The sequence below is a fragment of the Corapipo altera genome, unplaced genomic scaffold, assembly GCF_003945725.1.
Source record: "Corapipo altera isolate COAL_440 unplaced genomic scaffold, ASM394572v1 48b, whole genome shotgun sequence".
Taxonomy (NCBI): domain Eukaryota; kingdom Metazoa; phylum Chordata; class Aves; order Passeriformes; family Pipridae; genus Corapipo; species Corapipo altera.
Genome location: NW_020884884.1, coordinates 1356587 through 1382104, shown reverse-complemented (window position 1 = coordinate 1382104; position 25518 = coordinate 1356587). Strand labels below are relative to the sequence as shown.

Genomic DNA, 25518 nt, shown 5'->3' with positions numbered 1-25518 from the left:
AATAGGTATTTACTGCCTCAGAAAGTGATGAAGAATTCTTAATGTTATGGAACAAGAAGAAACTTAGCTCAGCATCTCTCTGCTGGGAGGAAACATCCATTGCATATTATCCCGTGCATATGGATAGGTACATATTTAAAGATTCATCTTTCTGGTTTTAGACCTAAATCCTTGTGGAAAACAATATGTAACTCAGGAATCCTGGATACAAAATTATCATGCTTCTGCTCAGTGCTGTTTAACTGCTGAATTAATCAAGTACAATTGCTTAAGCCCTGGAGGGAAGGATGTAATAAATCTTGGGAGTATTTGTTCTGGTTTATGGCTGGGAGAAACTGCGTAACACTAAATCAGATGTTATAAACATTTGCAATGGCACATTTTCCTTACTCGGGGCATTGTGGCATGAGTCTTGAGAAAATAAAGAGGGTATGTCCTGAAGGCTGGATGCGATTATTCTTATGTTTTTTTGTAGTTGACAGCGTTGCTTTGCAAGGGGTGGGAAAGGGCCGACGGCTGAGCGAGCCGCACTTGTATGTCCCACACTTTCGGGTAGAGGGCAGTCGGGTACCGCGGACGGTGCAGGGAGCCCAGCTCCGGGCTGAGCCTGCTGCCCTAGCCTGGGGGAAACAGCACTCACACCCCCCCCCCCCCCCCCCCAAAAAAAAAAACAAACCCAAACTTCCACTGATCTGGAGAAAGAGATAGGTTCGATAGATTCGTTGTACCTGGACTCTGATGTTCCCCTGGAGTTGGACAATTTACTGATGGTACATGGAGCTGGGAGCAGGAGCTGCACAGGCATGTGACAACCAGTTGAAAAAATTATCCTGCCTGAAATACTAATCTTCCTGAAGTTAAAATGGAGCTGCCTTGAGTTGTTTTCCTCCCTGCAGTGAGGGACAGTCCCAGCATGCTGTGCCGAGCAGAACGTGTGCTGTTCTCATGCACCGCACGTCCTGCCCTCTGGGACTTCCATCACTGGAAGTAAAGCGAGAAGGCAGATTCTCTTTCCCCAGAAAGGACACGTGCCTGCCAATCCAGCAAAGGGAGCTTTGTCTTCACTTTAGGGGACCTAAATGTCCTGAGACAATTGTGGGATTTTTTTCTCCTAATTTACAAGTACCTGAACAGGCCAGTTACACTGTGCTTGTTCACTGCAAGCTTTGCTCTGAACCCTTCAAAGCTGCTTAGGACCTTTGGAAAGTCTAAATGATGTCAACCTGGATGAGAAGCCAAAGCGGTACACCTCTGTTTTGAGGGAGGGAAGGGTGAGCTGAAGTTTCTGGTCTGAGCCCTGAAGAAGAGCCAGCCATGCTCCTTGTTTCAGCCAGGGATGGGTGAGAAGCTACTGCTTCTGGCCCCGGTGTCCTGGCCTTCCTCACCAAGAGCTGCTTGCTGACATGTTGGGTGAAGCAGGCAGAAGGGCTGTGATTATTTCATGGGCCCAGTGGCCCTAGACTGCGGACAAGAGCTGATGGTAGTTGGTGCTCCAGTGTCAACACCAGAACTGTGAAGGCCTGGGCTGTTCCTCAGGGAATAACAAGCCCCTGTGGTACCAGATCTTCTTCTTGGTCAGGTATTTGGGAGTCTCTGGATAATGGGAGGATGCAACTGCTTAAGTTGCTGAAAAGGGTCTCTTGGGAAATGGCTCCAGAAGCTGCAAGGCAGAATTTGAGCTTTTGTCATTCCAGTGGTTTAAAGGAAGGCAGAAGACATAAGGCAAGCAGGCTCTCATGGTAGCGAAGAATGTTGTGGTCCTAGTATAAGTCAGTGTGCTGTCATAAGTCCAAGTCTGCAGCCAGAATGAAACAAGAAGTGAGCAGCCCTGTTTCCCTCAGGGCTGTTCAAAAACTCTCAGTGCTCTCTGTTGGCTTACTGCTGTTACTTCAAGTGTTTTGGTATTTCATGGCCACATTGTTGGTCAGTAGTTGGATGGTGGACTGGGTGGCCAGTGTCTGCTGCCAAGGCCGAGCAGGTATCATTCACTCATCTCCTTGGACTGTAAAAGCCCACCAGGGACCAGTAGGATCACCTTGCTTGCACCAATACTGAATCTGGTCCCAGTGCTCCTATGTGTGCTGGCCCATGTCACTTGGCTTCTGTGGGCTTCTCAGACCTTCCCAGTAGGAGCTGCACAGTCACTGGGTGATGTCTCAACAGAGAAACCAACCCTGCTTTAAAAATGCAACTGAAAGCAAACATTATGCAGGATGGAACTGTGTCTAGGGAGGGGGCTGGGGATCTTCTGTTTCACATCGTGCAGTAGCTGCAGTGTAAAGCACATCCCCAGAGCTGCACAGGGCAGGAGCCACCTGCCACAACAGCCTTGCAGACACCCTGACCATCCGGCTGCTTCCCAACTGTTGTTGGAAGCCTGCTGAGGGGCTTTTACCCATCACAGTGATATTTTCGTTGTTTCCTATTGGGTTAATGAAAGTTCAACTTGCAAACAACAAAATATGCTTGGGCAGGGAGAGACCTTCTTCTCTTCAGTAATGATGGTTGGGTGGGAGGTGCAATGATGAAATGTCTTAGGATTTGCCTGTCACAGCCTCACTCAAATGCAAAAATTTCCAGCTCAGGTTCTGGCAGTGTTGGAGATGTTGCTGCTACTGGTGCCCATGGGCACAGCTTCAGCCAGTGCCTCCATTTCTCTGCTCCCCAGCACCTGCCCTCTGGGCTACTGGGACCACATGTGTACATCTCGCATGTGGTGCCACTGTCCCAACAGCTCAACATCGCACCGGTTTTGTTTGCAACATCTGCAGAGAGCAGCAAGGCCACACCATGAAGTATAATAATTATTTATTCCAACAATTTCCTGGGATGCTTTTTTTAATTTTATTTTTTGGGGGGAAGAGTGGAAGGGGGGTGTTTTGTTTTGTTTTTCTCTTCCTCCTTTCACAATGTAACTTTAGTTTTAAGAGGGGAAGGAAAATAAAAAAATAGAGAAAACAGATTGGTGTCTTAAGACAAAGGGGCATTCAATGAAATTAGAAGGTGGTAAATTCAAAACAGATAAGAGGAAGTATTTTTATACGTGATGGGTCCAGACTAAGGAGCTTGTCACTGCAGGAGATGGTGAAGGACAGCAATGTGGTGGGTTTTGAAAGGGGCTAACATTTGGATGGGCAGTGGGAATGCTGAGAATTACCAAAGTCAGAAGAGGGCACATAGTATTAATTGGGTAGAGATATTAAGCTTTCAGGCAGAACATGACCTCTGTTTATTGAAAGCTAGGATCTGAAGTGGGACTGGTTACTTCAGCACTTGGTGGTACTCCAGGATCAGATTTGAACATCCCTGGAACAAACTAGTGATGTGGAGAAGATCATTCAGGCAGCCTGCAGCAGCACCAAAATATGAGCACGGGTCCTGTGAGTGGCAGCGATGGGGCCATCCCTCCTCTTGTAGCCAGGCTTGGGCTTCCAGGGCTGCTCTTCATGTGAACAAGGTGAGCAGGGCTTGGTCACAAACACTCTGGACTTGCCTCTAGTGAGAAATCATAATTGCAAGTGTCAGGAAACTTGGGGTTTATTCCTTTGCATTAATGTTGTTATAAAAATAAATCTCTCTAGAGATATTCATAAAAGTTAATGGAAGACTTGAATAGAGTTTTTTTCCCCCTACCAACATAATAAAATTTATTGCTTTTTCTCCCAAGTATTTTTATACTAGCAGGCAGTGGCTGCTGCTGGAGGAGAACTGTTCTAATGCTATAGAATGACTCCAGATGGAGACCCTCTCACTGTTCGCTGACTTCACGTAATGCTTGTCCTGATGATCACCACCCTTGGCCAGGAAATACAGGAATGTGTTTGGCTCAGGGAACAGCAGTGATCTCCCCTTACAATGTTTGATTTATCAGATGTCTGTTAAAACAATAGTTTCCGAATGATTTTGAGATTTTCTTTCAGAAAAGGAAGAAAATGAAGATGAATTAAATGGGACTGGCGCTCTGGGCTTGATGGGCATAGCAAAGAAATGGGTCCTCACGGATTTGGCCTTAACAGTCATACTGAATGTCTGGATCCAGTGCTCATGACACATCATTTTCCCATCTGCTTGGGAAAGTCACGACTGCTCTCTCCCAACAGCTGAGGGAGATGCAACCAAAGCTTCTTCCTGGTAGGCTGGGCTGGCAAGGGTTGTCGATGCCCACCCCAATCAGGACCAAATGCCATCAAAAAAATTAAAAATATAAAACTTGTGTGGCGCCCACTGTGCAGGGAAGGAAAAGAAACCTTTTCCAAGTGTGCAGAGGTACATTACTGCTGTGGTGGCAGTGAGGTGAGGGGCTGAACGCACCCAGGGTGAGCTTGGCCCTGCTTGGGACATCTCCACAGAGCATCTCCTGTCCAAATGTGCTGCTGTAGCCAGCACCAGGAGGGCATCCAGGCTGGAAAGATGACACTACTGTCAGAATATGCAGCAGCAGTAATGAAATAAGGACTTTATGTGCCTTAGTGCTGAAATTCTTCAGAATTTACCTATCAAGGTCTCAAATCCAAGCAAAGAAATCCTGGCTCTGGTGAACAGATGCTCCCTCTTGTTCCTTCTGTTCTGGAGAAGACAAAGGAAGTTACCCACTAGCTCATCCAAGCTAAGGCTTATATTACAAAGAGTTATAGCTTCATCCTCCATTTTTGCTCTTGCAGAGAATCCACCCTTTCTCACCTACCAGATATTTTGTGCATATTGCATGTTTTCTTTGGAAATGACTTGCATTAAGCTAATGGGTTTTTTCTCTGTAGTCTGCCAGATTTTCTGCTCTTTTCTAAGTGACCCACATTTAAACAGCTTGTCCTGGCTGCTGTGCTATTGTTCTGCACACATGTGCTATCACCACTATTACTGCTGGACTGTTTGTCTTTTGATTGCATGTGGCTTGAAGATTAAGCCTCAATGAGCCGGCACCATTAGGTTCTCATGAGTTTTCCTCTCCTCCAGCAGCTCAGCCTGGCAGGTGACTTTGGCATTGTTTTGCTGTGTGGGGCTACGTACGCACGTAGGAAGTTCACAGGGGAGATTTTTCAAGTTTTCCTTTCCTGGAGAGTGATCTGTAAACACACCGTCAAAGCCAAGCATTTGATTTTTCTGTTGTCCTCACGGCAACACGCTGAGGATCAGCTGTGCGCCATGGCCTTCCCCCCTTCAGAAAACTTGGAGATTTCAAGGAGCGAATTGTAATCCATTGTTGGATACCAGTTCTGTCAGGTTTCCTTCTCTGCTGAAAACAGCCGACAGGAAAGTAATTACAGAAGCAGATGTGACTTGTGACGTAAATGTTACTTCTGGCCATTTTTTGCATTTTTTTTTAACTAATCCAACGGGGTGATTCCAAAGCAAAAGTCAACTGGTACACGAGACACATGGGCCTATGGTGGTACTTTCAAGCTTCTCCTTGGCTCAGACAGGTCCAGGGACAATTTGCAATACCTTACCAATCATTTTTTCAAATTAAATTAGTCAGTAAGAGAAATTCTCAGAGCAGCTTCAATATGTGCATCCCACCACTCTGTCCACTGACTTACTGATGTCTCTGTCCTGAGCAAGATATTGAAGTGTTGCTTGTAATTCCTTTGGAGTAATAAATCAGTAAGTATTTTCAATCTCATGTTTCTTTTCAAGACAAGTTAATTCCATAGCCTAAAGACCTAAAGTAAAGCTGAATTTAACTATTTAGGTCTTTTAAATCACCTCATTTTCAGGATATCATGTGATTTCTGCTGCATCAGATGGAGCTGTAGCAAAGTGTTTGTAAGCTCTCTAGATGCTCACTTGTCTTGGTGTTTTGTAAGGATGAGCCCAGTGAGCCATGGAGTTTGATCTCTCTCTATGTCCGTGTTGAGGCCAGCAGTCTGAAAGACCGCTGGTCCCCTGGCACAGCCCCTCACCCGAGCAGTCTTGTATCAGTGAGTCACCTGGGGCTGTGAACTGTCCCCCCAGACAGCTGCAGCCCAAGACCTTGTATCTTCCTGCACCAACAACTGGATGTATCCCTGAGGTTCCCTGATGCCAATGCAGCAGTGCTTCGATGCTGACCTTCAGCTACACACCAGCCTTGGAGTATCAGAGAGAGCAGTAAACACAGCTGTTGTTGCCCCAGTAGTCAGACCTTGAGGATGCTCATCTCTTCATGCACAAGACTTTAATTCTTCCCAAACTCACCTGGCAATGTCTGCCCAAGGGTCAGGTGTCAGCTGGAAACTGGATGCACAGGCTATTACTGACTGACCGACCACCAGCTGGTGGCAGAGCCAGGTATGTGTCTGGTACAATAGGTACACATGTCATGTGTGAGCCCGCAGCAGTGCGTGTCCCAGCGAGCAGAGAGCATGGCTGCTCTTTGCCTTGCTGCTGCCCAGCACTGCAGGGTCCCTGTCCCTGCCCACGGCCCCGAGTACTACAGCCATTCAGAGACAGCAGAGGGAGTAGTGGACATTATGCCTCCATGTGAATTAGGACATGGCAAAGCTTAGTTTATTTCCTACCCTTCACTGGCAGAGGTTTTGCTTTCCTGTTCTGGAGGGATGGCTGAGGAATGGAAGTTGGTAGCCAGAGCTGGCAGGAGTGGCCACCAGCATGCTGCAGCTCCGAGTGGCACCTGTTAATACAAGGGCTGACTTCATCTCATGTAAAGTTATTCAAATGCTCATATTTCTGACCAGAAAAAAATTTCTTCCAAAATGTGCCCTGCCTCATTAACAGTCTCCACCCAGGGACCTCCTTTTAACTTCTCCAAGCTTCCCAGCACCTCACCACAGGGACCCGTCAGGGACACAATAGCTCCGGTTGGTTTATTTCATTTCACTTTTCCTCTCCTCTTGGCCAGCAGAGATGTTCTTTGCAAAGATAATAGTTTCAACTTAATCATTCACCTCTTATGTGACTAAAAGGAGTTAAGGAGACTGGAAGTTTCCAAGAAAAATAAATGAACAGAACTCTTTCAAGGGGGCCTCTTTAAGGCTGTTTTATTGATTAAAAAAAATAAAAAAAGCAAAAGCAGCAAGCTGTTCCCGCACATCACCCCTGCCCTATTTATTTTTTTAAATGCATGTTTCAATTTGGAGGGACAGTCATGAATAGAAGGATTATGAAGTGTTTCTTTTTGTGAAGGGATTTGCAGCATGTTTGGAGAGATGATTCCAACATGATATTCTAGTTGTGTACATTCTGGGAGTTGTAAAGTTGGATCTGGACCTCGAGGGACTCCTTCCTAGGCCTGCATGTGGATGGACAGGGAAAAACTCACCCATTTATTTGGGTTTGTTTGTTTGTTTTTAAGGGGATTGTGATTCTGTCTGGTTCCTTTTGGGGTTGTTAATTTTGTCATGCCCTGAAAGTCCAATGTTTCAGAAAGTTGGAGGATCCAGTCCCTTGATGATGGATCCTATTGGGTTGCCTCTAGTTAAGCAGCCGCGATCACCAGCTCCTTTTGGAAATAAGACCTTTATTTAAGCCACAGAAAAAACATCTTCCTTCCACCTGGCCTGGCTGAAGGACAGTGACTAAAACCCATATCTTTCTCACTCACATATCCTGTCTATGGAGCTATTGAGAAAACGTAAGTTCTTGGGAGCTGTTGATAAAAATAAAAGGTTTGTCTTTCAATAGGATTTTAAAAGGGCATTTTTGTTTTACTGCAAACCTGAAAAATTTGATGGTTTTGGTAAAGAAGCAAGAGAAATCCCTGTTCACGTGTAGATGAGTGTGGATTAAGCCACCATCAGTAAGCCTGAACCTGAAGAGTGAGCTCCTAAATCATAAAACTATGGGGGAATCCATGTTTTCATTTAACCATCAAACCAAAAGCAACATTATTGTGGATGCAAAACCATAGTCAGAAAAAAAATGCCATCTGGAAAGGCTGGAAGGACCTGGCAGGCTGCTCTGGGCTCAGCTCCCTGAAATGAGGTAGTTGGTGGTTTCTCCATAGCACCCCGAGAGGAGAAATTGCTCCTGTCATTGCTGTCATATCAGCCAGAGAGGGGAGAGACAGAGCCTTCTGCTGGTAGAGCGATGGCAAGAGAACAACACACAATCCACAGCGAGGATCTACCAGAATCCAGTCGAACCAGCAGCACAGACAGATCCCTCCTCCCCTGCTGTGTCTCTCTGTGTTTTTCTCTACCTTCAAAGAAAGCTTCTTTGTGGAAAAAAAGTGAAATATCTGAATCCACAGCAAAGTGACTGTGTGGTGCTCTGAGCTCTCTGTTGTGGTGCTGCCCTTTGCTCACGCTTGAGTATGTGTATATGAATGTATACGTACTTAGCACATTCTCCCTGCAGGTAAGGAGGGTCTCTGCCTGATCCTGCCTTTAGAAAGCAGGATTTCTTATGAGTACAGATTGTAGGACTCATGTAAATATCCATGAAATAGTGGAAAAGGGAATAAAGTTGCAACTGCCATCTGCTATTCAGAAAAATTCCTGCAGTGCAGACACCCATTTTCCAGACTTTGACAATTTTGGGGAAAATTATCTTGCTAGGTGGAGTGGGATTTCTAGTTCTTCTCTTCAGCAAACGCAGGGCTGAATTTAGCAAGTTTGGAGTGAGATGGAAGCAAAACATCCCTTCTTCTCCTCTCACTTTTTTTCCCTCTCTCCCTGGGCATGCAGCACTTCCCCTTCTTAGAAAACATATCTTCACAGACCTGTTAATTTTCCTAAGGCTGTGATGAAGCTCTGGTCTTGGCATGTGCTTCCCTTCCCCCTCCCTGAGCACTCCAGTAACCACACATAACCCAAGCCCAGCACTTTCTGCATGACTCAGATTTTTTTTAAGAACTAGAATCCAATGGACGTTTTCTTCGTTGATACCACTGGGACTAGAGGTCTTTTTTTTCCCACCAACCTTAAAAACATGCTGATATACTGCAATTTTTTTTCCCTTTCCAATATTTTGTTATTATTAAAACAGCACCAAGTCCCACAGCACCAAAGGATGGGATCTCTCTTGCTCTTTTCTCCCTTCCTCAACAGCTAATAAAAAAATGAAAAAGGGTAATTATCCATAAAAGAAAACATTGAAGGACACTTGTACTATCCCTGATGGTTGGATTGAACTGAGGCACTGCCAGTGCAGGATGGAAACAGGACACAAATTCCCTGCAGCTGGACTACCCCCACCTTGGAGCATAAATGATAGAAGGGGGAACAGCTGCCATCCTGACAATGGGTCATGCTGGAAAAAAACTGCAATTTTCTTGGACCTGAGGAGACATCCAGCTGAAGCTGGGCACATGTCAGCAGTGCCAGGCGAAGAGCAGAAAATGTCTTTGTGAAGGCAAAGTAGTCCCTCTATCATCCAGGACCTTGGTCCCAAATACAAAAAAAGTGCTTCAGGAAAGGTTAGGTTGAAGAGTAAGGCAGTGAGCTCCCACTCAGAGCTGTATGAAGACAAGGAAGTTTTGGAAGGTCTGTCACCAGCAACGTAATGTGGCACATACAACCTGCATGATCTCCTGTGCTGGAAACGTGGTTCTACACTGGGTATCTAGGAGAGTGCATGCTCCTGCTGGCTTGACAGCAGGGATGGTCCAGCCCTGATCTTCCACTGAAACCACAAGCAACATGTGGAGTCAATGTGTGTTTTCTCATGTGAATCCTGATGAGTTCAAATGAACAGGTTTGGGGCCACGGTTCCCATCTGACGTTGCCTGCTTGACGTGATTATTCAACCCCGAAGTCCTCCAGTTGACAGCCGTGCTATTTCCAGTCTCTTAGTCAGCATATACCACTCCATTTCCCAGTCTGATGAGACCTGTTTTTTCCCACACTCCTCCTTAAATGGAAACACATTGTTCATCTTCATTTTATTTATTTATTTGGTATAAAAAAACAAGATAATGCTATAACTTTGAAGTGCTGGCTCTACAATGGTTGGTTCCTTTTTGGAGCAATGGGTTTTCCTAAAAGCCACTCTCAGCAAGATCCTTATCAAACTTTCCTTAGCGGGAGACAATGAACATTTCACAGCATGAAGAGGAAAAAAATAAAAAGGTTAGTGAGAAGACAAATGCTCTATGTGAAGAGATAGCCAGGGTGTAGATGAGATCCCCCAGCCTTGTAGACAGATTATTTTCCATCTAACACTTTCTGAACATTTCACTTGTTGAGTCAGTTCCAGGGTTTATTGAGGGGTTAAAACAGGGACCTGGGCATTGTCTGGACACTTCTGTTTGGGGTCTATAAACTTCACCCTGATCTGTCCAAATACCTCACTGCCAGTAGCTGCCAGGGGTGGTAATTAGGATGAGATCCGGAACAGGGACATAGGTGCCTCTGCAAGACGTCGGGGGTGACTTTCCAGGTCACACTGGGACCAGTCTGTTTCCTATTGGGCTGTGAAACTAGTGGCTGACCTGCATGGTGGCACTTGGGACTGTAGAGAGAGAAGCCTCCTATGGGAGCCCAGCTGCCGAGCCTTGTGGTGAAGGGGCAACATCATCTCCTACAGCCTCCCCTAAACTTCTCACATGTTAAGTGGATGTCAAAGGATGCTCTGAGCAGGGACAACCTGGGGTGAGTTTCAGACCTGACCTCTCCTAAAAACGCCAGTGCCACAGGACAGCAGATCTGGGAGATAAACAAGTATAGTAAGGGATCATCCTACCCAATGTCCTGCTAAATTTGAAATGTACCTGCCAGCTCAGCTCCATAAGAACGTCCAGGGGAGCAGGTACTGGGGGTGGCCAATGCCCCAGACTGAGGTAGGAGCCCGGGTGTTGGTTTTGCTGGAGGTAATCACTGCTTTGCTCTGGCTGGGTCAAAAAAGTTCCATCCAGGCAGGTGGCAGCTTTGTGTGGAGGAAACATGTCGGCTGGCGTCTGCCATGGGTTTTTTTTCCTTTTAGTCTAATTGTATCTTTAAATATTTGGCGGATGGTTTAGAGCCAAGACTATGCAATCAGTCAATGTTTGTTGGTTAAAATAGAAGTAAATGCTAGGTTATATAAACAAAGGAGTGCTCTGGTTTATTGCCCAGGGATAACGCCGGCATTGTTGTGTGGATCCTCATCTGAAGGCTTTGAAGATTGCTTGTTCTATTTATTTTTCTAAATGTGGATAACTTTGTTCTATTTGCTCAGCTTCTTTAGGGCTTGAATAGACAAGAGGTAAAGGGTAGTAAAGGTGGGTCTGGCTCCGAAGAGACCTCGAGGGAAAATGTGGTTTTGGTTTCTGATCTCATCCAAAAAATGTCCTGCATTTCAATACCTTTAGATAGCTTACACATTGAAAATGCCAAGGAACCGGAAACTTTCACTCCAAAGTCAACTCTGCTTTCATTAATAATTATTTTAAGACAGCATTCAGAGAACAAAACCATACTATATGGAGCAGAAAGAAACCCGTGGGGAATTCGGGGCTGAGCAAGAGTTCAGTCCACCATCCCCATTCTCGCACCGGATGTCAAGTATTAGCATCCTGAGATACAGGCAAGGTGTTCGTGCAAGGTGATGGTGAAGGGACATGAGGAAGGGGAGAAAAGCAAACAATAGCAGCAATGGCAGAGCCCAGCCCCTGCTGGGGAAAGGCAGGCGGTGGGATGGGCAGGACTGTGCACCTGGGGCCAAGGATGGGCTGAGTCTCCCTCAGATGACCTCCAGCACCCACAAAAGCAACATCCAGGGAACACATGTCCTCTTAATTCCTTCATGTGATAGAGGTGAGTACTTGACCCCATTTTACAGATGGGAAAACTGAGCCACAGAACATGAAGACACACATTTTCCTGCCAAACCTGGGACTTGAATTCTTGCTTTGGACCTGATCTATTGTCATCCCTACCCTCTTTTCTTGTCATAAAGTTGCCGTCTGTGCCTGTGATCTGCTTCTGCAAGTGCTGGAGATAATTTCAAATAGTGTTAGATTTATCACTTCTGTACATAAAGTGCCAATCCAGCACATTGTGAAAGCACAACAGCAACAAGAAGCATATGTTCTGAGAGTCAAGTTAGTGGGATTTTTTTTTCACTGCCAAAGACAAAAATTTTTTTTCTCCTTTTTTTTTTTTTTCAAAATAAACATCATGCTGGAATGTGCTGCAGCAAATGGCTTGGGCTCTATTATATTTCATGCAGCTTTCTAAACAATTTTCAACCCTGCTGGCCTGGTGTCAAACAGAAGGCAACCAACAATAGCAAAATCCCATTAAAGCTGAGAAGGTTCCTTCCTGAGGTGAACACGGCCAGAAATAGTAATCTTGGCTCTCTTTTCAATTTGGCATTGGGGACTAATAATGCCTGTTCTCCTAATGGAAATTATCTAATTTCATCCAAGTGCAGCTCCAGAGAGAGCTGGGCTGACGCACAAACAGTCAATATAACAACATTCTTCTTGAAGAGCTGAACAATGGAGCTTTGGTGGGACCGTGATTAACAACGTCAAACTAAGAACAAACAGAAGGTGTAAAAATAGGCATCTGAGGAGTTGACACAACAGACTATTTTTCATCTGTAAGGCCAGAGGAGAATAGCTTGTAAAATTGTATGCTTGGAGCACTTCATCAGATGTTGTGTGGAAGGACAAAAAAAAAGTCCATTTCCCATCAGGGTCTAAATGTACTGAGGAACTGCACATGCTTTATTAATATAAATCACACTAGGAGTATAACTCCCATTAGCATTAAAGAACCATTTTTCAATGAAATACTCTTGCACCAGGAACACCTAATGGGAAATAATAGTGTTTGCTTCATTTGAAGAGAATAGTAAAATACAGTGTGGAGACAGAGAAGGTAGAGAACCATTTCTTCCCTCCAATGCTATGGGTTTTTGTGTCTGCCATAAGATATTCCCTTCCCAGCCTAGCAGAGCTGTATCCAGCAGCAGTGCAGAGGCCCCCAGAGCTGGTAGGGAATGAGGATGGGGGGAAAAAGCTGCTCCAGAAAACTGGAGCGTTTCTTGGGCCAGGGTTTTAAAGCACTGCTTTCCTGTTTCCCGCAGGCCCCACCCAGGCTGGGTGAGAGAAGGGGTCCAGCCTTCCTCCATCCACCCCTGCTTCCTCCCCAGAGCATCCTCACATTAGGAGAGTGCTGGGATGGCTTCAGTCCACCTCCACCCCCTTACCCACATGGTTCAACCTCACTCTGGAACTCCTTGTCATCAATCTAAAAATAACACTCCCCCAAAACCAAATCACCACCCCGGACATTATTTATCACGTCTAGAGAAAAAGCATTGGTTCCCACATTTCCCTTTAATGCTGAAGCCACAGCTGGACTCACAGTGTGCCCAGTACATTAAGAAGCAGAAGCATTAGAAGGTGGTGAAACTGCCACACAACTCATAGGTCTGGTGTTTTGCCTGCTTTCCCCAGGGCTCTGGCTCAGGTATTTACCCTGTAAGGAGCTGCATGTGCCTGGGGTGAAAGCCAACCCCTGTGTTTGTGCGGGCACACACACTGGCTCCCAAACCTTAGCCTCACCTTGGTTTGACACTGAAGGATTTACTCTCCCTCCTGGCTTAAGCACTGCAGCTCTCGTCTAGCTCTTAATGAAAGGAAGGTGTAGCCTTGAAATGTTGGACAAAATTTCCAACTCTGGTTAAGCAGGTTTGGTTTCTTTTAATTTTTACAAAATCTCAAGTAGCCATTTACTCTGTGTTATTTTTAGAATGTGAGAGGGAAGGTCTATGTTTTCATAAAATCCCCATATGTGTGCTCAGGCAACGGGATTTTGTGCGGGACACGACACAGTTAACTTGCCTCCTTGTTGTGGCCGATGGCATCCAGGAATGACCCCGCTCCCCCTCGCTCACCCCGCAGGTCACCCCCTGCTCAGGGTCTGCCAAAATTGTGTCATTTTCTTGTTCTCCTTCCTCCTAACAACAATAAAACTGATGAAACGTATGGAAATTGCTAATAATGAAAGAAAAGTGTACCAGAAGTAATACAACACCATGTTGCCCTCAGCCTCAGCTTTCACACCCGGTTAGTCCCCAGTTCTCCCAGAAACCAGTGGCTTTCTCCATGTGAAAATGCCGGTCCCCCCTCCACACCCAGCCCTGCTTCCCCCAGCCCAGCCTCAGGCTCAGCCCCCTCACTGCACCAGTTGTCCCCTTTTCACCTTTCCTCTTGCCCCTGGTCCTTTCAAACCAGGTAGGATACCTCTCACGTCTCAAAACACCCAAGATGTGAGTCACACTCCTGTCAAGGAATATTTCTTACCTCCACTTTGGTGGGCAGAAGCATTCCATAGAAATGAAACTAGCATGGCACAATTGCCATCCATGCCACCTGCCTGCAGGCAGTGCTGCCGCCTGGGTCTGCCAGAGTCCTGGGCAACACTCTGCATCTGACTGGTACCCAAAGCATCCATGGGGGGCCTAGGGAGAAAATCAGAAATTTTCAGAGACCAGAAGGCTAAAGTTTTGTGGCTGAGCCCATTCCCAGTGATCCCAGTGGTGATGCACCAAGACAGAATTTGACCCAGAAAGATGGTTGTGATTGAGGATTTTATTGTCAGCTTGCACTAGAGGGTGCTGCTTCATTAGGGTTTGAGAAAGATTGCAGAAATGAGACCATCTCCAATGTCTTTATTCCTTGCAAAGTTAGCCTGAGACCTGAAACATGTTGAGATTCATATTACCATTCAGTGTGGCCTCAAAATGAAACAGATTGCTTAGCTGGGAAAAAGAGAATGTCTTGGCTTGGAAAAGAGTTTATACATCTGGGGGATCAGGGTAAACACTTGGGTTAGACATGGTGACAAATGAAAGGAAAAACTGGTCAGCATTGGCCTTTTTCTCTCCATTTCACAATTCCAGGATGAATGGATGCCTCAAAGAGCTGAGAAATTATGAAAAAAAATTAAGGACACGGGGGATAATGAGACTTTGGAATTTACTGCTGCAGGACAGATAATCAAAATCTCATGATAAAGTTTTCTAGAAGAAGTAAAATCAAAATACATTTTATGACCACTGCAGTCTTTTGGCTAAGATAAAGGTAACCAGATCCCAGGCATCAAGATACAAAATGATGTGTTAGAGGTATCAGCAAAAAATGACTTCCCCTCTGTGCTGCGTTGCTCTGTTGACTGCACCTCCTCTATTTTTGTTTCCATTTGCTGAAGGCATGGAGGAATGGCTATTGCTGTAGGCAGCATCCCAGATCCACAGCTGGGAAGGGGATACCTTACACCACTCTGCTTGGCTCCAAGAGCATCTTCCCATCCTCCTGGGTGTTTCACAGGGAGGGGACCTGGGTCTTTCAAGAGCTGGTAGAGCCTGGCACAGGGAATCTCTGAGCTGTCCAAGTCATGGCTGGACTTTATTTAGGGCAGATTCAGTTCCGGGAGGGGAATTTCTAGGAGGAAAACAGGTCTGGAGGGTACTATGTAACTGCTATACAGTCTGGCACACTTGTTTATAGGCCCATAAAATTCCCCTGGCTGGCACTCCCATTTGGCATCCACCAGAAAGCATCTCCCTTGGGGAAAAAAAGGTTAAAATAGGACTTTTTTGAAGGACTTTGATGACATTATTCTTCTGGGGGTTTATATGTGCTAGTAGTAAGGAAAGAGCTGGTTTTGAAGTTGGTCTGGTGTGTACCTACTGCATTTAAATCCACTTTGAACATGAAAGGAGTGGTGGAAGTAAAACAATAACTATTTTCAAATCCAGATGAGTTTTACAGAGTAATTTTCTTCTAGAAACTTGACTTCCTTATGGGGTTGGTTTTGCCTTTTATGTGTCTGCATTCTGATATCTTTATTTCCAGCTTCCCCACATCTTTGACCACTGTTGGCAAGAAGGAGGAAACTGTTTCTTACTAAAACTTTTATTAGGCAGTTATTAGTATTTCCTTCTTCAATACTGAACAGCTCTTCTGTGTAGTGACTTTAATGTACTGCTGCTGGAGGGGCAAAGGGACTAAGGCATCAGCTAAGTTTTGTGGAACTTGGTGGGATTGCTCTGACAAAATCATAGGGGTGATGATCTACTATGGGAATAAAAGACCTTCCGTTCAGTTTCCATCTGTACTTGCACCTAAATATGCAACTTAAACTGAGATATACCAACCCTGTCCTCAACAGCAGCAATTTGCCTCATTTAAGGAGCTGCTCCTTTGGCTCTCGGCTGAAAACAGGTGTAATTATACTCTCCCATCACATTTAGGAAATACCTGTGGATGGCCTTTCTGCACTGAGTCCAATCACCTTCATTTTACACAAAGATTCTTGTTTTCAGTCACTGTGCACAGTGGGCATGTTAATGCTTCTCTCATCGGCGGTTGCACATTAGAGCAGGGGGTCAGCACTTCTGCACGTCATGTCACCTTTAATCAGCTACCAGAGGGTTAATTGCAGACCAGCTCTCTGTAGACCTCTCTGTTGGGGTGGCCTGGAAAATCGCAACTAGCCCGTGATAAGTCCCTCTGCAAGCAGGTTATGGTCCGACCGCAGTGTAAAGGTGGAGTAACCTATGAAATCAGGATGATTGGATGGTAGATATGATATGATATATGATATGATGGAAGTGAAAACAAACTCAGGATCTCTCCATGCAAGAAGAACCCATTTTAAACTGCAAAAAGCAGTTCCAAGAAGCAGCATTTCTGGATCTGATGAACTGATGAGAGTTTAGAGCAGACTAGAAAGAGGGTCGTAGAGGTCCTGCCAGCCTGCCCTCAAATGCATGTTTCCCCCTGCACCCTCACCCTGGCTGACCACATGATGAAGAAGCTAGTTTTGGGAACTATGATAGTAAAAAACTTTTCTTAGTGGCAGAGTTAATTTGGCATCCCCAAGGACAGCAACAGACAGACCAGGATGCAGCGGGAGTGGGAAACTGGCACTTCCAAGTTCAAGCAGTTTAAGCCTTTATGGCATTGCAGACTTACAGTGCCCAGCTCCAGGTACAACATCAGATGCCTAAAAATGAGATTCACATCAACAGTACCCACCAATACAGTGGGCAGAACTTGCCTGCTCTAACTCATAGAAAACTCCAAGAAAGGAACTGTCCTGGTCTTGCTGCTCCTCAGAATGCAGCCTCCTTTCCCAGGGACTGTGGATAGGCACTTCTCTCCAACTGCTATTTATTACCCTGACCCTTCTTTAAGATTTATGAATCTGCAGCTTTTCATGAAAAAAAAAAAAAAAGGGGGGGGGGGGGAGGAGGAAGGCAAGGTAACCCCTTTCCCTGTATGCATGGCTGTGGAAAGATGTAGTGCCCTCCCACATCCCAGATCCATGAGCCAGGCACTCAGGGGCTGAGGTGAATCAGTATTTTCAGGTCCTCTCTCTCTCAGTCTGAAGAGACTTGAGGGACTATGCAGCATTTGGAAGAATGCAAAAAGTCTCCATTTAAAATGCCTCATGTATTTCATCAGACCAGCAGCTGAAAGAAAGATACAGTGTGCAACCGTGCCAGTGTGTGAACAAGTCTCCAACTCAGTGGCCGGTGTGCTGTCCCTGGAGCTGGGAGCTTCCAGCTTTGATCTGCTTTCACATATGGACCCATTCAGTTGGACCTATTATGCTGGAACATATGGACAATTCTCACATGCAGAAAACCCCATGGAGTATTCAGACAACTACAATATACAGATTTCAGAGGAATTTTGCTTTAGAGCAATTTTAGCATGCCCTGTGGAATCAATTCCCATCAAGGATTCCTGTGTGTGCACTGCAAGATCTCTCCATGATGCAAAGCTGCAAGTGATGAGGATCAAGCGCTTCTCTCCAAAAGCATACTCTGACTCAAACACAAACACTAGTGAAAATACACCCGCAGGAGGCTTGAAATCCTGCCCTACCTCATGGAAAGCCAGATTCCGCCTGCTTTCAGGCGCCTTCCACGTATGCTCAGCAGATGACATAACGTTAGTCGTGACTTACTGACACAGGTATTCAACTAAATAACGCGTAAAACAATGGAAAGGAAACGTCAAGGGGTTGACCAGCTCAGTCAACGGGTTCACGTGCGATCCTGGGTAGTTCTTGCCCCACAGCGCCTGCATTACTCTTCAGTTTCCAGATAACGGGCTGTGCCCAGCCGGGGGAATCCCCACCGGCACCGCGCTCGGGGGGGGCTCTGCCGCGGTCATGGAGGGCAGTCCCGGTTCAGCGCTCCCCGTATCCCACGGCAGTGCCGGGGGAGCACCGGCAGGACCGCCGGGACCCCCCTGCCATCTGCAGCACACCCCTGCCTACCCTGCAGTCTGGGGCGGGTGTGGCGGGAGGGGGTCCCCAAACGTTGCTCGCACGGACCCGGGAGTGAGGGGGTTTTGGGAGTGGGAGGGTGAGGGAAGCCCCGGCCCGGGGGCTCGGCAGGTGGCGACAGAGCACGGGTTTAGAGGGGTGCTTGGCGCTGCTCAGCTCGGGCGGGGAGCGGGGAGCGACTCCGAGGGACCCCCGGGGTAGGGGGTGCAGTAGTCCCTCTAACGCCGCCCGAGCGAACCGTCTTCCTGGAGGACTCGTCATGTGGTTTAAACAATTATTTTTACAAGTACTCCTACAGAGAGATAGAATACGATTTAAAAAATATTTTTCTTTATTTTTAAATATATTGCACATGTGCGTTTCTTCTATATAAAAACAGAGGAATGAACAGAGCACATACAGAAGCCTAAAAGCCAATAGGCAAGGTGCAGGCCGCGAGAGGAGGAGGAGAAGGGCTGGAGGCCGCTCCGGCAGCATCCTGGGCCAGCTCCGAGGGGAAAACTCGGCCTACCATATTCCCCCCCATTCCGCCTCCGGAGAGCGCGGCTGGGCCGCCGAGCGCTGCCTGGGCTGACGGGAGCCCCGAACCCCCAGCGGGGTGAACAGCCTGCACCGGGCTCAGGTACCGTCCGGGGCTCGGTGCCCGCCAGTCAGGCACTCGAGTTGCCAAAATCCCACAGGGGTCTGTGGCATCTACCTGCCGCCCGCAACTCGCCGGGAAGCTGGACGGGGCAGAGAAGGCCGAAAGAGCGGCCCGTCGTCCCCGTGGGGCGCTGGCAGGCAGCGCCCGGCCCTTTCCGGGATGCTCCCGGCCCCGTGCCTGCGAGTGGGGACGGGGAGCTGCAGCGCCTCGGGGTTAGCCCTTCTATTTCCCCTAGTAAGAACTCCAATAACTCTTTTTCCACCTCCTTTGTCGTCCTACCTAGGGGAAGAAAAAAAAAAAAAAAAAGCCCTTCGAGACTCCATTCCTTAAAAAAAAAAAAAAAAAAGCCGCAGCATCGCTCCTGCCGCACAGTTCATTCGCCTCCTTCTCGAGTCCCTCGGAAAGCAAGATTAAAGGGGAAAGTCGCAGCTGTATATTTATGTTTTCATTGCTAGAAGGGAATTGATTTCCTTGCATTTATTTTTGTAGTTGCAATACACAAGGGCGGATTTGCGTCACCAAAGCAACTTGCTGGTCGAGATAAAGTTGCACAAATATTGAAAAGGGAAGTGCTCGCACTCATTATGAAGTTTTTCACCGGAAGAAATAAGGATTTCTGCTGTATCCTAAAATACTAAAGCCGCTTCTATTTTGGGACAAATCTCGCAGGCACATCCGCTCATTTAGTCGGAGTTGGAATCTCTCAAAAAACAGGAGATGACCTGGACTGCAGCGAGCCTCGGGTTTCCTGCAGCCTTCTCCCTCCTTGCTCGGGGAGGAGGGGCTGCCCCCTCCCCGGACTAGCGCGGCCGCGCAGCCCTGCTCGTCCCCAGCCGCCGGGCCGGAGGGTGTGCGGGCAGGAAGGCCTTCAGAGGGCTTTGGGGAGAGAGGACATCCTTGTCCCCGGAGAGAGGGAGAAGCCGGGGGGTGAGGCAGGTGCTTCTCCTTTCGCCTGGGAGGGTGTGCTGGGGCGCAACGCGACCGAGCCCCGGGAAAGCACCTGCCCCCGCAGCCTGGACACCCCAGCTCCCTCGCCCTCCCGAGCCCCAGTCAGGGGGTGAAGTGCTTCAGTGCAAGGAGTTTCCTTCGGGGTTATTTCGGTCCCCGCAGGATGACAGCGCTTCTCCGGGCGCGGGGCACCGGCAGCACCGAGGCCGTGCCCAGGCCGAGCCTGCCCGGGGCTCCCGCAAACGGCGACGGGCGCTTCCCTCCGGTGAGGCTCATGGCCGGGCTCCGCTCGGCAGCGAGGCGAGCGGAGTTTTGAAATCAGCTCTTGAAAAAAACCCAAACCCCCCCCGCCCCCAAAAACATAGAAAGAAAGAAAGAAATAAAAACACCGTGTTGGGTTTTGTTTGGGTTTTTTTCCCCCTGACTGACTGGTGAGCAGCCACGAGCTGGTACAACGATACGGGGTATCAGTGGCAATTGCAGCAGTAATTTAACGAAGCGGTTTGCGGCCGGGATGCAGCGCTCAGGGCACACATCGTTGCCCGTCCCTCGGGCGGGCTGGCAGGGCGGCTCTGCCCGGCAATGGGGACGCCAGTGGAACCGGAGTCGTTCGATCCGGTTTGAGAGCAAGAGGCAGGCGCTGGTCAGATGGTGGGGGGATAAAGGCGGGGTGAGGGTGGGGGGCGCGGGTGGGAGATGCAAGGAAAAGGAGCTTTCCGCTGTTGAGTCAGGAAAAGTTCAAACCTAATCAACCTTTTCTTTCTCCGACTTCGGTTTTCGGACACATCTTGGCAAGCCAGCCCGTCTTCATTTTTCGGTTTTGCCTCGTTAATAAGAACCAAAGCAAAGCAAAGCGGTGCTTGGCTTTTCCTAGAGAACCAGCCTCACCTTTACCCGTGCACAAGGTTATGGCTAAGGAACGCGTTCGCTCTTGCTCGCAGGTGGTTTCAATATTCACACAGAAGCTACATCTTCATACCTGGAGAAAGAAAAATAGTTTGCCTTTCTGGTGGTTCCCCGAAAATCTTCTGAATGTGGGAAACCCTTTGGAAAAAATAATATGATATTTTTGAAACAAAATCAAAGCAAACTTTCAGTCGTCCGACCCAGCAGCCTACTCAAAACGGCAGCGACTCCTTTATTTGTACGAAAACTAAAAATAAAGAAACAGTTGATTTTCAGAGTCAGGTCAGGACAAATGTGATTTTAGATGTGAGGGGGAGAAAGCAACAAAGACGCTTTGATAAATCTGTCCCTAAATCATTGCAGCGAATACATCTCACGGTTGTGTTACAGAAAAAAAATGGGGGTAATTCTGTTGTTTAGGGTTCGAGAAACTACAAAGTAATTTTTAAGGTGTAATTGTTGTGGAAGTAGATGCAGCCACCGGGATGGAGAACATGATAAAAAATCTATAAAATTGCACTATCGTCAAAATACGATTAGTTAATTAGTCGCTGGTAATGCAGGATGCAAAACTCCTGGGCCCAGAATATCTGAGAGCTCTCATAAATACATTTGTTGTGCGCATCAGCACAGACTCCTTCTCTTGCAGACTATCCCAGGCTCATTTATCCGTGAAGGAAACACATTTCCTTGAGAATCGTTTCCAAGAGGACAGACCTGTCTCCAGTCTCCAAGAATTTTCCTGCGCGTTTCTTTCAAATGTTCGGAAATCGCAGCAGCAGCAGCAAGCGACGTTGCGTTATATTTTTTTTCTTTTTTTGGGGGGGAGGGGAGAGTGTTTAAAGTCGAGGGCGAAATTTAGAGGAGAGGGGGGATAGGTGTGTGTTGGGGTGTACTTTGTGGGGCGACCCGCACCAGGTCGCGGGTAGGGGCCACGCAATTCGCGCTGTCGGCGCGGTGGCCCGTACCCGCGACGCGGCCCTGCGTGGGCGTGTCGGCGGGCGGTGCTGCCCGGCCCCGCGGATCGCGGATTGGGCGTGGGGAGGGAGCGAGGGCTGCTCGCTGCCAGAGAAAGTTTTGGGGAGGGGTGGATATTTTTTTCTTCCCCTAGAGCGAGGAAAGGGGGTTTGGTTTGGGTTTGTTTTGTTTGCGCCGCTCCGCTCCTCGCCCACTCGCTTTCTTCGTCTGGCCGCGGCTTTTGGGGACTTTTTAATTTTCGGGTTTATTTTTTTCTTTTTTTTTCATCTTTTGGTGGTTGGCTCTCCCCCGTCGCCCCTCCGGGAAGTGCTCTGCCAGCCGCCTCTCGCCCCGCCATCCCTGCCCATGCGCCGCGGGCAGCGGGCAGCTCCGCGGCTCGCACCCGGGAGCTGAGCTGCGGAGCGGCGCGTCCCCTCCCCGAGCAGGATGTACACGGCCGGGCTGGCTCCTTTCTACGCCTCCAACTTCAGCTTGTGGTCAGCCGCGTATTGCTCTGCATCGGGGCCGGCAGCCGGCGGCTGCTTCCCCCTGGACGCCGCGGCGGCGAAGAAGCCGTCCTTCTGCATCGCCGACATCCTCCACGCTGGTGGCGAGGCGGCGGGAGGACCCGCCGACAGCCTGCCCGGAGGTCCCGGCACCGCGATGCCGGCGGCGCTGGGAGCCGTCCACCACGGAGGTCCCTTCCACGCTACCGCCTCGCCGCTCCGGCCCACGCCCGTCGTGGCCCCCGATGCCCCCGCCGCCACCTTCCCGCCGCGCCTCTCGCCTCTCTCCGCCGCCTACCACTCCCACCACCACCGCCCCCCGCAGCACCGGTCCCCCGCGGCGGCAGCGGCGGCAGCGGGCGGCGGAGGCGCCCCGGCCCCCGCCCGGCTGCCCGGCGGCCACACGCACGGCTCGGCACCGGCGCCCGCCAGCAAAGACCTGAAATTCGGTATCGATCGCATCTTATCGGCGGAGTTTGACCCCAAAGTTAAGGAAGGCAACACGCTGAGAGGTAGAGAAATTGGCTTGTCTGCTTTCCCTGCTAACGCTCTCGGTGCTCTGTTACTTGCTCTGTGATTGCTTTAACGAGTTACACTCGCGATTTGAAAACTTTTCGACCAAGCCGAAAAAAAGAGTTATTAAAAAAAAAAAAAAGCGCGTTATAAATTCGGGTTTCTAATAGCGCTCACCAAACAAGCCCTCACCCGACCCCCGCACGGCAGAGCCGCGGCACAGGGCTTGCACCCCTGGGAAAATAGCGATAGTGTGAAAATAGCGAGCGGAGAGCTCCGCGCTGCTCGGAGCGGCCGGGGATTTCTGTCTCCGAGGGCACAGCCCGTTTAAAAGCTTTCGCTGCAATCCATCTCCCCTCGCGGCCTGTAAACATCCTGACCAAAGAGAGTAAATAAATCGGAGGATGTCTGACCACTGGGGCACGGCCGCCCCTCCCGAGGAGAGCCCCTGGGGGCGGGAGGCGGCTGCCTGGTGCCCCCTCAAGCCCCTCCGGCCGGGGATCCGCTCCGCCTGGCCCCGGCCTCGGCTCCGCTGTCCGGACCGTGCCGGGGTGTCGGTCTCGACCGCGGTATAACAGAGCTCTCCTTGTTCCTGTGCTCGCAGATCTGACTTCCTTATTAACTACCAGCCGCCAAACCGGGGTTCATCTCCCCAACTTGCAGCCTTCCGCCGGCCAGTTCTTCGCGTCTCTAGACCCCATTAACGAGGCCTCTGCTATCCTGGGTCCCTTAAACACAAACCCAAGGAGCTCAGTGCAGCACCAGTTTCAAGACACTTTTCCAGGTACATCTCGTCCCTCGTCTACCCTCTCGTGGCGCAGGGCCCTCTGTCCTGGAGCAGCCCCCTTCCTCCTGGAGGGACTCGCCAGGCACTTTTGAAAGGCCAGGCCGTGTGTTTTCTAGGGAGGTTCAGATTTTGGGCGAAAACCGGGCTGCATTGGGGGGGAGGAAGAGCCGGCTAGGGCCTGATCTAGAGGACTATCCCATCGAGTACAGAAATAATACTTGGACCGAGAGAGAAGATGCGGGGAGGGGGAAGAGGAAGAAATTCGTGTTCCAGACAACTTCACCCGCGCCCAAGGAAGCATAGGCTTACAAGACACGTACCCAGCCGGCAGGCAGGGCCACGCTGGCTCAGGCCCTGCCGGCACACCACAGTCCTACTCTTATTCTGATCGATTTAAGGCTCCCCTTCAGGCTGTGATATTAATAACGCTGTCTCCTTCTCCCTCCCTCTGCTTTTCTCTCTCTCCCTTCTCAGGTCCATATGCAGTTTTAACCAAGGACACACTGCCCCAGACGTACAAGAGGAAACGCTCCTGGTCTAGGGCTGTTTTCTCCAACCTGCAGAGAAAAGGTTTAGAAAAACGGTTTGAAATCCAGAAGTATGTCACCAAACCGGACAGGAAGCAACTGGCGGCGATGCTGGGGCTGACAGATGCTCAAGTAAGAACGGCTTCGGTTTTATTTCAAATCTTACTTCCAGTTTAGATGAATACCAGAAGGTGGGGAGGTTTCAAAGTGATTTCCTTTCCTTCGTCTTTAGTGGGGCTGACTGAGGAGCTGGACCTCACCCTGAGCATCTCTTGCGTGCAGATTCCGCGGAGTTTTTGTTTTGGCCACCGAGGAGCAGGCCGGGCATAGAGAGGAAAGCGGGGCCAGGGCAGACCGTCAGACTGTGCTTTACTGGAGTGCAGTTCTCTGTAGGAGGTAGTTTAGGTCAAAGGAAGTAGAAGCAAACACACTATTTGTAATGTCCCCTTTTTTTTTCTCTCTCTTTTTTTTTTTTAAATTCTAAATCTTTCCCCACGTTGTGAAATCCATCGTTCTGAGGAAGTGAAAACACTTCTTCAAACGGAATCATTAAACGCCCCTCCGCAATGATTCCACTATTGAGGGCCCACAGCGTGCAGAATTGTATAACGCTGTGGTTTCTTGAGCAAGATTTGGTTTCCTGGAAGAAGAAGCAGGAGGAGAGAGGAAACAAACAAACAACACAGAGGGGAGGATGTGTGGTATTTAAACACACAAACTAGAAGCAGAAAAAAAAAATAAAGCCCTTTAGTCGCGTCAGGGTGTGGGCAGTGGGAGGTGAGGACGGCTCCTTCTCTCCCCGCGTTACCAGTCCCCGGTGGAAGGCGTCGGGGCCGGGCGCTGCGCGGGGCGCGATGCGGGGCGTGATGCGAGGCGCGATGCGAGGCGCGCTGGGGCCGTGCCGCCCGTCTAAGGGCGGCGCGGCCGCAGGTGAAGGTGTGGTTCCAGAACCGGCGGATGAAGTGGCGGCACTCCAAGGAGGCGCAGGCCCAGAAGGATAAGGAACCGCCGCCGGAGCCGGAGCCGGCGGCCCAGAGAACCGGCGCAGCGCTCGCCGCCGCCGGGGAGCCCGAGCGCAGCCCCAGCCGCTCCGACGGCGACAGCGACAGCAGCGACGCTGAGTCCCTCGACATGGCCCCCAGCGACACGGAACGGACTGAGGGCGCCGAGCGGAGCCTGCCCGCCGCCGGGCTCGGCAAATCCTCCGGCAGTACCGGCCTCCCGTCCCCGCCGCCGCCCGCCGCCGCCAGCCCTGAGCCGCGGAACGGGCTATAGATGGAGCGGCCCCGCCGCGCCAAGGACCTGTGCGCTAATTTATCTCCCTTTCCCCGCCCCGCGAGTGCGACAAGGCCAGCGCGGTCCGGCCCAGCCCGTTCCCATCTGTGGTCAGCGCCCGGCCTGGCCTGGGGCGAGGGGCCGAGGATGCGGGCGGAGCAGGGACCCCGGGGTCGGGGCGGCTGTGCGTGAGGCAGCCGCCTCTCCCTCCACGCTGCTCGCAGGAGAGCGGGATTTCTCTATTTTTTTCGTTGTTTTTTTTTTTTTTTTAATTTTATTTTAA

General features: G+C 49.3%; 1 protein-coding gene and 1 long non-coding RNA gene across 2 annotated transcripts; both read left to right on the top strand.

Annotated features, from left to right (window-relative positions):
• Positions 1-3050: 3050 nt before the first annotated feature.
• LOC113946314 lies at positions 3051-5510 on the top strand. Its single transcript, XR_003527388.1, has 3 exons — positions 3051-3102; positions 3244-3457; positions 4957-5510. It is a non-coding gene; the product is annotated as an uncharacterized LOC113946314 (long non-coding RNA).
• Positions 5511-21769: 16259 nt separating this feature from the next.
• On the top strand, positions 21770-25235 carry HLX (H2.0 like homeobox). The gene is made up of 4 exons (XM_027641732.1): positions 21770-22645; positions 23251-23430; positions 23908-24092; positions 24891-25235. The coding sequence occupies exons 1-4, from the start codon at positions 22075-22077 to the stop codon at positions 25233-25235; spliced, it is 1281 nt and encodes a 426-aa protein (XP_027497533.1). The 5' UTR covers positions 21770-22074.
• Positions 25236-25518: the final 283 nt, after the last annotated feature.

Excerpts from the sequence above, each read along its gene's own strand:
- HLX (XM_027641732.1), top strand. The coding sequence starts at position 22,075 with ATGTACACGGCCGGGCTGGCTCCTTTCTACGCCTCCAACTTCAGCTTG. Across the intron at positions 22,646-23,250 it reads GGAAGGCAACACGCTGAGAG|ATCTGACTTCCTTATTAACT; the intron begins GTAGAGAAATTG and ends CTGTGCTCGCAG. Across the intron at positions 23,431-23,907 it reads GTTTCAAGACACTTTTCCAG|GTCCATATGCAGTTTTAACC; the intron begins GTACATCTCGTC and ends CTCCCTTCTCAG.